General features: G+C 34.9%; 2 protein-coding genes across 2 annotated transcripts; one reads left to right on the top strand and one right to left on the bottom strand.

Moving 5' to 3' along the window:
* Positions 1-130: 130 nt before the first annotated feature.
* LOC118042412 (uncharacterized) lies at positions 131-2,941 on the bottom strand. Its single transcript, XM_035050073.2, has 3 exons — positions 2,720-2,941; positions 2,469-2,606; positions 131-453 (listed from the first exon to the last, which is right to left on the bottom strand). The coding sequence occupies exons 1-3, from the start codon at positions 2,808-2,810 to the stop codon at positions 437-439; spliced, it is 246 nt and encodes an 81-aa protein (XP_034905964.1). The 5' UTR covers positions 2,811-2,941; the 3' UTR covers positions 131-436.
* A 3,917-nt stretch (positions 2,942-6,858) lies between these two features.
* Positions 6,859-11,516, top strand: LOC118042399 (uncharacterized). The gene is made up of 7 exons (XM_035050049.2): positions 6,859-8,210; positions 8,352-8,482; positions 9,286-9,795; positions 9,929-10,424; positions 10,516-10,657; positions 10,989-11,082; positions 11,162-11,516. Exons 1-7 carry the CDS (start codon positions 7,086-7,088, stop codon positions 11,277-11,279), a joined length of 2,616 nt encoding a protein of 871 aa, XP_034905940.1. The 5' UTR covers positions 6,859-7,085; the 3' UTR covers positions 11,280-11,516.
* Positions 11,517-12,326: the final 810 nt, after the last annotated feature.

Genomic DNA, 12,326 nt, shown 5'->3' with positions numbered 1-12,326 from the left:
ATGCACTCTTTTCCCAAAAGCACGGTAGAAGTTGTTATGATTATAGCACATTGGTAGTGTGGTGTAGCACCCATGTTGACTGAAGCAAAGTTAAAATTAAAACGTAGCAACAGTTAAACAAGGAATAATCTAAGGCAAATCCAAGATTTAACTTATTTCAAGAGTGATCTGTTCCACACTTTTGATCAAGCGGCAAGTATGAAGGACCCAAAATTCACGACAAGCATTGCAAAATCATAATAAAAACTGTATTCCAGTGGAGAAAATCACTAGATTGCTTCAACGTATTATTGGAGATCCAACTCCATGCTGTCCACATTATGAAAGCATCCTAAATCTCATTTGTAGCAACAGCAAGAAAAACATCTGACAAGATTTCTAGCACAGCAACAAAAGAAACGGGCTGTCTCTGCCAAAGGACATCAATCCAGATGCGCTAATCATCATCTTGATCTGCAAAGGAAATGAAACTTAAATCAGTGAAGAGAATTATACATTAAAACAAAAACACAGATGCAAATGAAAAATCTTCCTAAACTGGAAAAAATAGCAGATATTGGAAACAGTGTGGTCTACTATAGGAATCTTGCATGAAAGTGGTGACAGTCCAGGGAGCTCTCCATTAACTTCAACCACAAAAAAAATACATCACCCTAGCTAGGGTCCTCATCCAAACCTCATCTTTCACAGATAAACATGCCATGAGATGCCAAAACCAATGCCCGTCATAGGGTCTTAAACTCTAAGCCAAAGAATTTTTCTACTATTACACTAAACCCACAAGATTATTTCCACCTGATGTCCTGCTAATAAGCAGATTCTGATATTAATCAAATCAGATCATATAAAATTAAAATTTGATCCATTAAATTGCATAATTATCATAATCAAATATTACCATCAGAACTATAAATAGATTTTGGACATGAAATGAGTGGATTCTGAATACCCCTAGGTACTAATACTTTTAGATAAAGAAAAAATATATTAACCGGCTAAAAAGAATCACAAAGCATGTTGGAGAATGAAGTTATCCTCCAAAACATGATAGAGAGAGGGGGAAAAAAGCATGGCAGCTCAATCCCGCTGAAAATCAGTCAAGAGGAAACTGCCCTAAAAACACCCAAAGCATGACACAAAAAAGAAGAGAGGACACTATCCTATCCCACAACAATTGTCTTAAAGTGCAATGGTTCTGAACAATTCTAGCCATGTACATTATACGACTGCATGATGGTATAAAATCACAAAGTCTTACACTTTTTCCTCCTCCCAAATCCACAAAAGTTATCAACATAAAATCCACTACCAGAAACTGAAGTTGGCTTCAAATTTGGACTTCAAAGAAATCCACCATTGAAGATGATCAAAATGTTGGAGATTAAGTCTTACAGAATTATGTGCTCATTTTCTATTAACTGAGATCTGAACTGGCTTGGACTTAGGGTATCAGTGCTGACACATCTCAATATAATCATGCTGGTTACACTATCTATGAATAGGTCAGCATACACCTATACTGGATGTAAGCAAAACCTGTTACAAAACTCTAGATTAACACAAATCCAAAGCCACTGCTACAAGTTTTCAATGCTAAATTTGTAACTTTTCCATGCTTTAGAGAACACATTCCTCCTATAATCTAACATAGGAGTGCTTGCAAAATGAAATTGACAGCGATATCCATATGATATGGTCATGTATTAAGTTGTCAGTGCCTCAGAGATGATCACAACAATGTATTACATTCATAGCTCAATTCTTCTAGGTAGAAACTAGGTCAAAGAAATGCCAGGGCTAGTAATCATGGATTAGTTCACCACAACGAAACTTAAAGCAAGCTCAGCTAAACAATCACTCATAATGTGCCTGCTGGGGGGGGGGGTTTAAGGACAGGAATTTAAATTCCTGTGGGGAGCATCATCTTCCAAGACATTTCTCTAAATGACTTACTATGGATGTTGCCAGCTCCATCATGTTTGCATGTTTCAAGTACAAAAACTTAGACTCGTGCAAGCTTAGGTTGTAGCAACAACCTCCATTTTCTTCCTTTTCTCATTTTATAAGTCTTCCACAATCCCCTATTTCCAAAAACTGCCTTCCCATTTTTTTCTTCTTTCCCTAAAAATCCACTTTAGAAATAATTTTTCTTCATCTCCCTCATCCACACACAGAAAAACAATATTCATGATCTTTACTATTACACTGATTAGAAAACCCCCAACACAAATGCTAATTAACAGGTTTTGCCCTAATTTGAACAATTCCACTGCCCTCACAATATAATTTTTTTTTTTAATAAAATTGAACCCCCAATTATCAAGTACATTAGAAAAACCCAAGCTTGAGAGGATGAAAACTGAAGGCCCAATCAAAATGACATAAGAATAGGAAAAACAACGCAAACCCAGAAAAGAAAAATTGCTGAAACTGGTAGATACGATCGAGGAAAGAGAAAGAGAGAGTACCAAAGTAACGGCGCTCATTGGCTTCCTTAGCTTTCTGAAGCATCTTGTCAAGGTCTTGTTCAAGCTGAGCATCCCATTTGACCAATTGATTCACAAAAACAACTCCTAATCCCATGCCCACCACATGTTCCCACGGATCTTTAAACACACACAAAAAAACAAGACCATCATCATCAAAATCAATTTTTTTTTAAGATTAAAACGGAAATCAATGATAAAAGATAAGTGATTTGTTTGTAGAAAATAATTACGGCGCATGTAAGGAAGTTTGCGGAGAGCATTGGAGTACATCTGGGTGCCCAGCCCCAACAGTGCTCCTACCACTGTTGCACTGAATACCATCTTTTTTTGGTAGATTTTTCAAACAAATCCCCTTCCTTCAACCTTCTTCGCTCCACTTCACTTCCACTTTATTATTTTGAGGATTTTCTGCTTCTGTCTTTGTGTTTCCTTGTGACTCTCATCCAAATCAGTTCGATCTTGCCACGTTGAGTTTTTTTTTTTTGTTTTTTTTTTTTTTCCTTAAGGGGAGGTGGGCTATGGGTTTACTAAGGGCTTTGTCACTGGATATTTTCTTCGTAAAGCCCATTATTTTAAGCCGGAGCCTTTATATTGTATATACACCAACAATTAATTCGATATCACCTAACCCATTTGTCAGTACAAAAACATATGTACATTTTCAGTTGGGTCTAATTACATTTGTTACTGGTAGATTTCTTTTGTTTTCTATGTTTATTTCTTTAAAAAAATGTTTTCATCTCATAAAATTTCATAAAATATTTTATAAATATTAATTTACTTACAATATCATCTACCTATTTCAAGTATAGTTTTCTCCATCACCATCTCATAGTCACCTTCTTTTTCACTACCTCATCATTATCTTTTTCACTGTAATTATTATGTCATCAATTTCTTCACCTTCATCACCACTTCACAACCACTATCTTTTTCATTACCACCATCTTCTCGCCGCTGCCACCTCCTGCTCACTCTTATAATGACCACCTCCTTTATTATTATCATTATCTCATCACCATTACAATCATCTCCTCTATTATTACCATTATACCACCACTATTATTAAAAAATATTTACATGTAAAATATTTTAAGTAAAAATATTTTTTTAAAATTTTTAAAATAATTTACTTGTAAAATATTTTTTATCCGTAAAATATTTTTTATTTGTAAAATATTTTACATGAAACAGACAAATCTAAGTTATCAAGAATCCTACATATGTATGAGTTTTTTTTTTTTTTTTTTTAACTCATCTGGAATCTAAATAATAAGTAAAACATATGAGAGTTAAACTCACTTATCAATTCAATTAATCTTCAAAATTATCAATAATTTGAAATTTTTGTTTCGAGGCATCATTAGTTTTTTTAGACTCACCTAATCCCCTTGGAGCCTCAACTGTCGCGGTGCATGTAAGAGATTGCAATTTATTCACACCCTAGAACAAGAACATGGAGAGTAGATCCGTACTTTCATTATCAGCTACACATTATTCACAACTTACATTCATTTTTATTTTTTTTTACTCGAAACTCTTTTTGCAGGACATATAGGAAAAGAAAATGAGTAAATTTAGGCTATTTAGGGGGGGGGTTATCATTTTTGGGCTCAACCATTTGCTATAAATTAAGATTCTTTTAATTTTCTCTCTCGTTATTTTAGGATCCATGGGAATACTCCTAAAATAAATAGAAAAATGAATGAGAGTAATACCCTCTTGTTCATATACTAGTAAAATAACGGGTTATATGCAATTTACAAGTTGCATTCGACTGAAATAAGCTAAAAAAAATCGACCTTAGTTTGTGGAACTCTTGATCCTTAAGCAATGACCAAGTTAAGTTACCATGAACACCTACGTAATTGTCCTTTTTAGAACCTAGGGCTAAATAACATCACTTGATATAATTGATGAATATATTATTTACCCCTGCTATACTGGAGATCGGGTTAAATTTTTTTAACATAAAAAGTTATTTAGATATTATTAATATTTTTTAGTGGAAAATGTTTTTTAATAGCATGAGAGTTGATTCGATGCATACCGATTGATTTTGCAAATTCAAAAGAAACCTAAAAGACCAGTAAAAAACATAGTTTGATTCAAAAAAAAATTAAGATGACATTTCTTTTTAAAATTAAGATAACAACATATTGAATTGACTTAAATTAACCCATGATAACATTTTAAATTTATGACCCGAGTTATGAGACTATGATAATCTCATAAAAAATAAATTATAAAATATAATTTTTAATTAATCCAATATTGAAGGATGAAATTGAAAAAAAAAATCAATTAAAAAATAACCTATAAAAGCAACCCGATTTAATCTGTCAAACTCACAATCGAGTCATAAGACCGAGATAATCCTATAAAAAAAATTAAAACAAATTGTGAAGTTCAATTCTTAATCAGTCCAATATTAAAGGATAAGACTAAAAAAAAAATCAATTAAAAAATATATAAAAACCAACTCAAGTCAATTTGTCAAACATATAACTCGGGTCATGAGATTAGGATAACCTTATTGAAACAAAATTAAAAAATGATCTTATTTATCCTGGATTAATTAACTTGTTAAATTTGTGACTCTAGTAATAAGAATAAGATAACATCATAAATAGCAAATTAAAATAAATTATGAAACTCAGTTTTTAATTGATCCTGTCAAACCAATCATTTAACGATGAGATTTGTAAAAATTTTAATTAAAAAAAATAACACAAAAAATAAACTGAGTTAATATGGGTTGACTTGTTAAGATCTAGCAAACTCATAACTATAAAAAAAACACCAAAATATTTAATTTTATTCATTCATGTTTGTTGAAAATACAAGTCAAATAGCCCTATTTATACTAGTCTTATATCTAAATCTTAATCCTTAAAGTGAAAAAAAATCCTAAGAAACAATTTCAGAGTTAATATAGAAATTCATAAAGTAAATAAATAAAACAAAATTATAAAGCCAATATTTAATATTCTTAAATTAGTCTTGCATTAGTTTTACTGGGCGGAAAAAAACTTATTCTCATGTTTAAATTGTCCATGAAAAGTTCAACATAGCATTCTTCTAGCAAAATCTCCTCAGTGAAAAAACAATTATCCACCATGAAAACTTCCAACATAATATTCTTCGAGTAAAACCTTTTTAGTTGAAAATTACCCTTCACCATAAAGATGTCCTCTACAAACTTAAACCATGGTGATTCAACATCACACAAAAAAACCAACTAGAAATTATTGGATTCTTATACCTACTAATACAATTAGGAGCAAAAAATTGCTAGGTTTATTACAAGTTACAACCCTAAAAAATCAAGAACACCAACTATGTAGAGATAATAAAAACACTTGATTTTTATTCATCTTAGTCTCACTTACCAAAATATTACTACAATCTTTTATATAGAAAAAAAAAACTAAAAAACCCTATTAGTATTAAATAGAAAAATAAAAATAGAGAAACTATCTCATCAAATAGAAAAAATAAAATTACATTTACATGGACAATATTTAATTTTCTAAAATTGTTACTGCCTTAAATAATAAGTTACACAAAGTTTCCCTCTCAAAACAAAATGTTACAGTTAATGTCGTTTTTATCTTATATTGGCAGATTACATTTTTATCTCTTTAACACTAAAGAGATCTATTTTGATGGTCAAGTTTCTTTCCGGTATTGAAAATTAATCATGTAGCTGTCCTGAGTGTTAAAATCTGAAAATCCATAATCAAAGAACTTTCATCTTCCTCGTCCTTGCCCAAGGAGACTGTTATTTTCATTTAGCTTTTCCCTGCACTCCAAGGTCATTAATCACCGGTTCTTGTAAGTTTTGTTCTTTTTTTTTTCTGGAGAGGATACTGTCCTTGCAATTTCATCAAGTTTTCCATATAACCAATATAGGCATGTGAGTCGCCAATCTCTAACAATAAGAATGTGGAACGATGCCCCAAAATCAAGCTTAGCGTAAAAAACATGGCAAGCTAATAAAGTAAATAGCATATTTAAACCAGTCGAGTCAAAAGATTAGAGGTGTTTACACATATGGTATGTACAGAAAAGAGCTGCTCTCTGATGACAATGATTTTTTGATTTCTTCCTTAACTTGGGATTTACGGACCCTACGAAACACGACGGCTTTCTTTCACCAGACCAAAAACACGAGTTCTTGTTTTTATTTTACGTGTGAAGTTTCCTCAGAATTTGTTTCCTTCAATATCACCTAATCCTATCCCAGTCTTTCTCTTGCTTTCTGATATTTTAGTCCTGTCAACGCCAGGCCATTCATTTTTAAGGCAATACAGCAGTTTTCTACAATAGAATCCTAAAATTAGGAAATAAAAGCCAATGCATGACTTGTATTGCTGGTGGCGGGTAGTTTAGCATCCTGAAAACAAGATTCATACGTTTCTTTGTGGTCCAGAATTACCGCTTAGATTTTCTGGGTTTGGTTTTGTTAACAACCCTTCCTCCCCATACATCCTCTCTTTTTTTTCAGGAAAAACGGGTTTTATCTCGTTTATGGCTTGCACAAAATTGTTGCATTCACTCTATTCTACGTCGTGATGTCCCATTATTAGACTTATGGCTTCTTCCCAGATTGAGATTGCTTCGTCTTCACCGTTTGTTTGTGTTCTAAGAGATCACAATCGCCATGAAGGATGTAATAGAGAGAGCAATGCCAGGGCTGCTGCTTTTCAAAAGAATCTTCAAGGATTGGTTAGAGAAAATCTCCATACTTGCATCTCTGTTTCTTCTGATCGTGCCTCTAATGACAATCCAAGAAATCATATTAATACCAGTATTGATGATCATCATCAAGACTTACGGCGCTTACCCGGTAACCAAGATAGCATTGCCAAGAATGTAAATGATTCTTCGACTAGGAGAAGCAACCAAGCGAGAATTCTTGACCAATGGGCCGCTATGCAGGCTCGACAAATGGTGTCAACAATTGAGAGGCAGAGTGAGGAGGCAGGGTTATTGATTACATCTTTGAAGAAATCATCTCCGACGCAACAGAACTCTCAAGACTCTGAAAGTTCTAATCGCGGGGCCTCTTCTCTCGTTCAGATATGGGAGGCGAGGCTACATCGATCGGATGCGTGCCTTAATAGGTCCCGTAGCCTGAACAATAGCAGGACAAGCTCTGCATCTAGCCAGACTGAAACTGCTCTGTTCAGCGCTGAAGAGAGAATAAGACAATCTGATATAGCCCACTCTACTACAAAAGAGAACAATAGCAGGACAAGTCCTGCATCTAGCCATATTGAAAATGCATCATCCAGAGCTGAAGAGAGATCAAGACAATCTGATATAGCCGACTCTAGTACAAAAGAGGACACTTTTGTGGATTGTGGCACGGTAACGAGTGCACCTTCATCCATACATTTCAGGGATACAGATGCAGGAGAGCCCGATAAAGTTAAGATTGTTGACATCATTAGGAGACTAACATCTGATGGAAATGATCACGATCAGAACTTGAACGGTGCTGGTGATTGCCTATCCGGAGAGCGTAGGAATTCTTCAGGTTCTGATCGGACAGAGCAGAAAGTCTTGCCACAGGTTGTAAATCCACCAAAGATAAGAGGACGACAAGCCTTTAATGATTTACTTCTGCAAATGGAGCAAGAAAGACATAGAGAGCTTGGCTGGTTAGGAGAACGCCAAGCTGTTTCAAAATTTTCTCAACGTGGCCGTATACAGGTGAAGCCAAGTTCTTCATTCATTTCTTGATTTCAATACCAGAAGTTAACGTAATTTTGCAACGCAATTGATTAATCTTTTCTTTTTAGCTCTTGTTATTTGAAAACATGTAGTTATTTGTGTGCTTTAATGCTTCTATAGTCCTTGCTTCGTCTGAGATTCCTGCATCGTAGTATGGCGTTTGAAGATCAACAGCGACCGCGATCGCCTCAATCAACAACATCGTGCAATGGTGACCGTTCACAACAAGGGTCTACCATCATGCATCTCAGGTATCACAATATTCATATCTAGGCTTTCTGTAGAAAACTCTGCTGATTGTGTAACTGAAGAGAGATTTCCTCTAATACTTTCATAGGCAGTCAACTCACCCAGATGAAAACCATCTGTAAAATTGTGAATTCCATCCAGTTTTAATGCAAAATTATCGATCCATAGCATCTTAAAACTAATTTTTACTGCCTGGCAACACCTATGTGCAAATATTATGTTTTCAAAGTGAATGCTAATGTTCATATTGCTGGAATTAGATTGTTTCTATGATAATTTTATGTCTACCACCTAGTAAATTATTTCCTTGGTGTCATTTCACATGCTCTTTTGTGAATTGGTCAACTCAAAGACATTGTTCTAAATTTACTGAACAAGTTGATGATATCTGTCATTTACATCATACAACAAAGTTCAAGTTTGCAATTCATAATAATCAGCAATAGCGCTGTCAAATTGGTAAAAGTAGAATGGCAGCAGCAAGTGAATTTTTTAGTACGCATCACGAAGAGTGTGATTTGGATGCATTTGTTGGGAATTATTGACTAATGAAATCCAAATTTAGGACATAGCTTGAGAATTTATAGAAAACAATCATTTTGTATGAATAGGATCCATCTGGATATGTTTCTAGGCTATATCCAATTGTTGCTTCCACAGAAACTCTACTCAAATGTGCTGAGAGAATTGATGCTGAAACATTTGGCAACTTTCAGCTTCTTTTGGCCACTAATATATGTAATATTTCCTACTTATCTTTCTTTTTATCAGACCTTATCTAACCTGGAATCCGAATTCAATATAGGGAGAGATTTAGTGCAGGAGTGGAGCAAGCCACAACTCTGAGTGGCTCTACTACTCCAAGAAGCACTACAGAGATGGTCAATAGCATTGTGCAGAGGTATGCTTCCGTACACAATGAGTTGACTTCAGATAGTTGTCAGCAAGAAACTTCTACTAGTGATGAGCAGGAGAGTGAATCCCAAGTTGAGAATTCAGCATCAGCCACATGTGAAGTCAACGAAAAAGTTCTTGAAGAAACTTGTGCAGTTCCGGGTATCACATGGCAAGGAACAAGCCGGCTGGTTCAAATTTTTGATCCACCAGAAACTTCTGAAACAACACCACCCTTGAATGACTGGGATGAGAATGAGATAGGAGAGGAGGGGGAGGAGTATTTTGAACAAATCAATTACGATTGGTTTAGTGATATTGCTCGCCCTCGAAGTTACTGGGAAGATCAAAGAAAAGCACGGTATGAAGAGAAGCTTGGTTCTAACTCAGACAATGATGAGATAAGGCAACTCCTTGAAAGGTAAGATAGTCTTCCTTGATTTCCTTATTTCATTTTCCAATAAAAAATCACTAACATAAGTTTCCATAAAATAAGAAATAGACTGATCTACATGGTGCATACATAAATCTGATGCTTCACGTTACAACTGCAGAGGAACAGTCTCAAATTTTCTTGCTAGTGACTTACGAGACAGAATAGACCAATTGATGATGTCTCATGCACAAAGACAAGCCAGTCAAGAAGATGAAGAACTAGAAGAGGATAGTCAGGAGAGAATGGGACAGCTGATGTTGTCTTACTTCCAAAGGCACTTACACCCAGCAGGCAGTCAAGAAGAAGAACAAGAGCATGAACAAGAACAAGAACTGGATGGAAGAAGTGAAGTAGAAGAGACAGTAGAAGAAGAATTCATATCAGAAGAAGGAAGCCCATCTAGCCATCAATACATGGAAGCCACTGACTATTTTGATCAATCCTCACCATCTCAGCATTCTCCGTATCCGTTTAGGTCATGGAATTACAGTGATGATAATGAAGTTGCCGATGTTTGTGAACAGGCTCAAACTACACCTTTGCACCTACCTCTTCCACCTCAAGCTTCCAGTCAAGAGAGGCGTTACTCTTCCTCTAAAAGTCATTCATCACTTGTGAGTTTTTTCACTATACAGTTTGAAGTTACCTTCTTCGCAGGTTCTTAAATAACTTAACGAGGAAAGAAATAACACTCTAAACGATCAGGAAATGGAATTCGTGTACGATTTAAAAGGCCATATGGAGCAACTTCAGCGTGAAATGTCAGAACTCCGAAAATCAATTCAGAGCTGCATGGAAATGCAAATGAATTTGCAGAACTCCTTGAAGGCGCGGGAAGTATATCCAGGTGAGCTGAGAAAACTAATTTTCTTTCCTCCAAACCATTTAAAATAATTTAATCAACCTAATATTGTATCATATATAATTTTTAAATGGGGAATTGCTTTACATTTACTACAAATATTTGCTTCTTTTTTTTCTGGTCACTGGTCATGCAAGAGGGTATTACTAGGTAGTGTATTCAACAGTAAACCTTAATCTTCTGTAACATATGGAGGTGGTTGTGAAAGAAGAAGTGTCATCCTTAATCTTTTCTGCGTATTTCAATACATTCCTTTATTACTATGCTGTTTAAGATTGATCAGTTAAACAATTCAAGTCTGAAATTATTGATACAGTTCAAGGGAATGGAGAGAATTCGCCTGATAGGAGACCAAACAAACGTAGCTGCTGTATCTGCTATGGAAAGCAGGTCGACTCTTTTCTGTATAGGTACTTGCTTGTGAAACCCTTTGTCATTTTGAACCTTCATTGCTACTCTCTTCAGTATCATGATGCTGATATGTTCCAGATGTGGGCATATGTGCACGTGTCTCGAATGCGCCCATGGGCTGCGGCAGGGCAGTGGAAAATGTCCAATTTGTCGAGCTCCAATATTGGATGTCGTGAGAGCATACCTGGATTCATAGTGAACTGGTGAACGAGTTCTTGCTCTAGAGGACCGTCTTTTTCATATAACTTAACGCAGTTGATGCTGACTTTGGAAAAAGGCAAATCTTTTTACTTTGCTTCTTTCACCTCGTTGGATCAATATAACCATCTAATCTTTGTAGTCACAAGTAATATCTGATCGATACTGTATCTCTTTTTCAAATTTACGCTGTAAATGCTTTTGAGTAGTAAAATTTAACAGTCTCAGTAGGCTGTTGTTGTTTAATATACAAAAGGCTTCTTCTTCTTCCTCTTCTTCCTCTTCAATGTGCTGTCTTTTGAATAGTATTATGACTATAACAGTCCACGTTAGCTAAAGGAGAGAAATTTATTCATGGACTCATAGTGTGTTAGCTATGGTGGAAAACTACGACAACAACAATAATAATATTATTGGCTAGGTTACTAGCTTGTGTGTGGTCAAAACAACACCATTATACAATCTCTTAAAGGGAAAACAGGCCTGCAATTTTCTGTAGAAGAACATAAACAGGAAAGGAAAAAACACAGCAAAAACTTTACACTCCTTTTCTTTTCTTTCTTCTTTCTTTTTCTCTCATGCACGTCCAGATTCCAGAACATTCAGCCATAAATATATACAAAAAAACAGCACATCTCAGCTTTACATCTGTTCATCTTAATCATCTTTTAATCTAACTCTAATTACTTTCTCTTAACGCAAGTTAACTAACTAAAGTCAAGGTTAAATAGTTGTCACAATAACTTAACTAGTTACAGCATATTAACCTTAACATTCTTCCCTTTAATATGTTGAACTTGAACTCGTAGTGCGTTTCTCAGCTTTTGAAATTTATCCTTTGGCAATGTTTTTATAAAGATATCAGCCTCCTGCTCCTCTTATTTGCAGAACTCCATATCAACCTCTCCTTCCTAAATTGCTTCATGAATGAAATGATGTTTAAGTGAATGTGCTTGGTTCTACTGTAAAAAACTAGATTCCTTGTCATTGTTATAGCTGATTTATTGTCACAAAACAATGTTGCTGTATCTTCTTGCTTTTCTCC

This window comes from Populus alba, chromosome 1 (genome assembly GCF_005239225.2).
Source record: "Populus alba chromosome 1, ASM523922v2, whole genome shotgun sequence".
In the NCBI taxonomy this organism is placed as follows: Eukaryota; Viridiplantae; Streptophyta; class Magnoliopsida; order Malpighiales; family Salicaceae; genus Populus; species Populus alba.
This window is presented reverse-complemented; position numbering and strand designations above follow the sequence as displayed.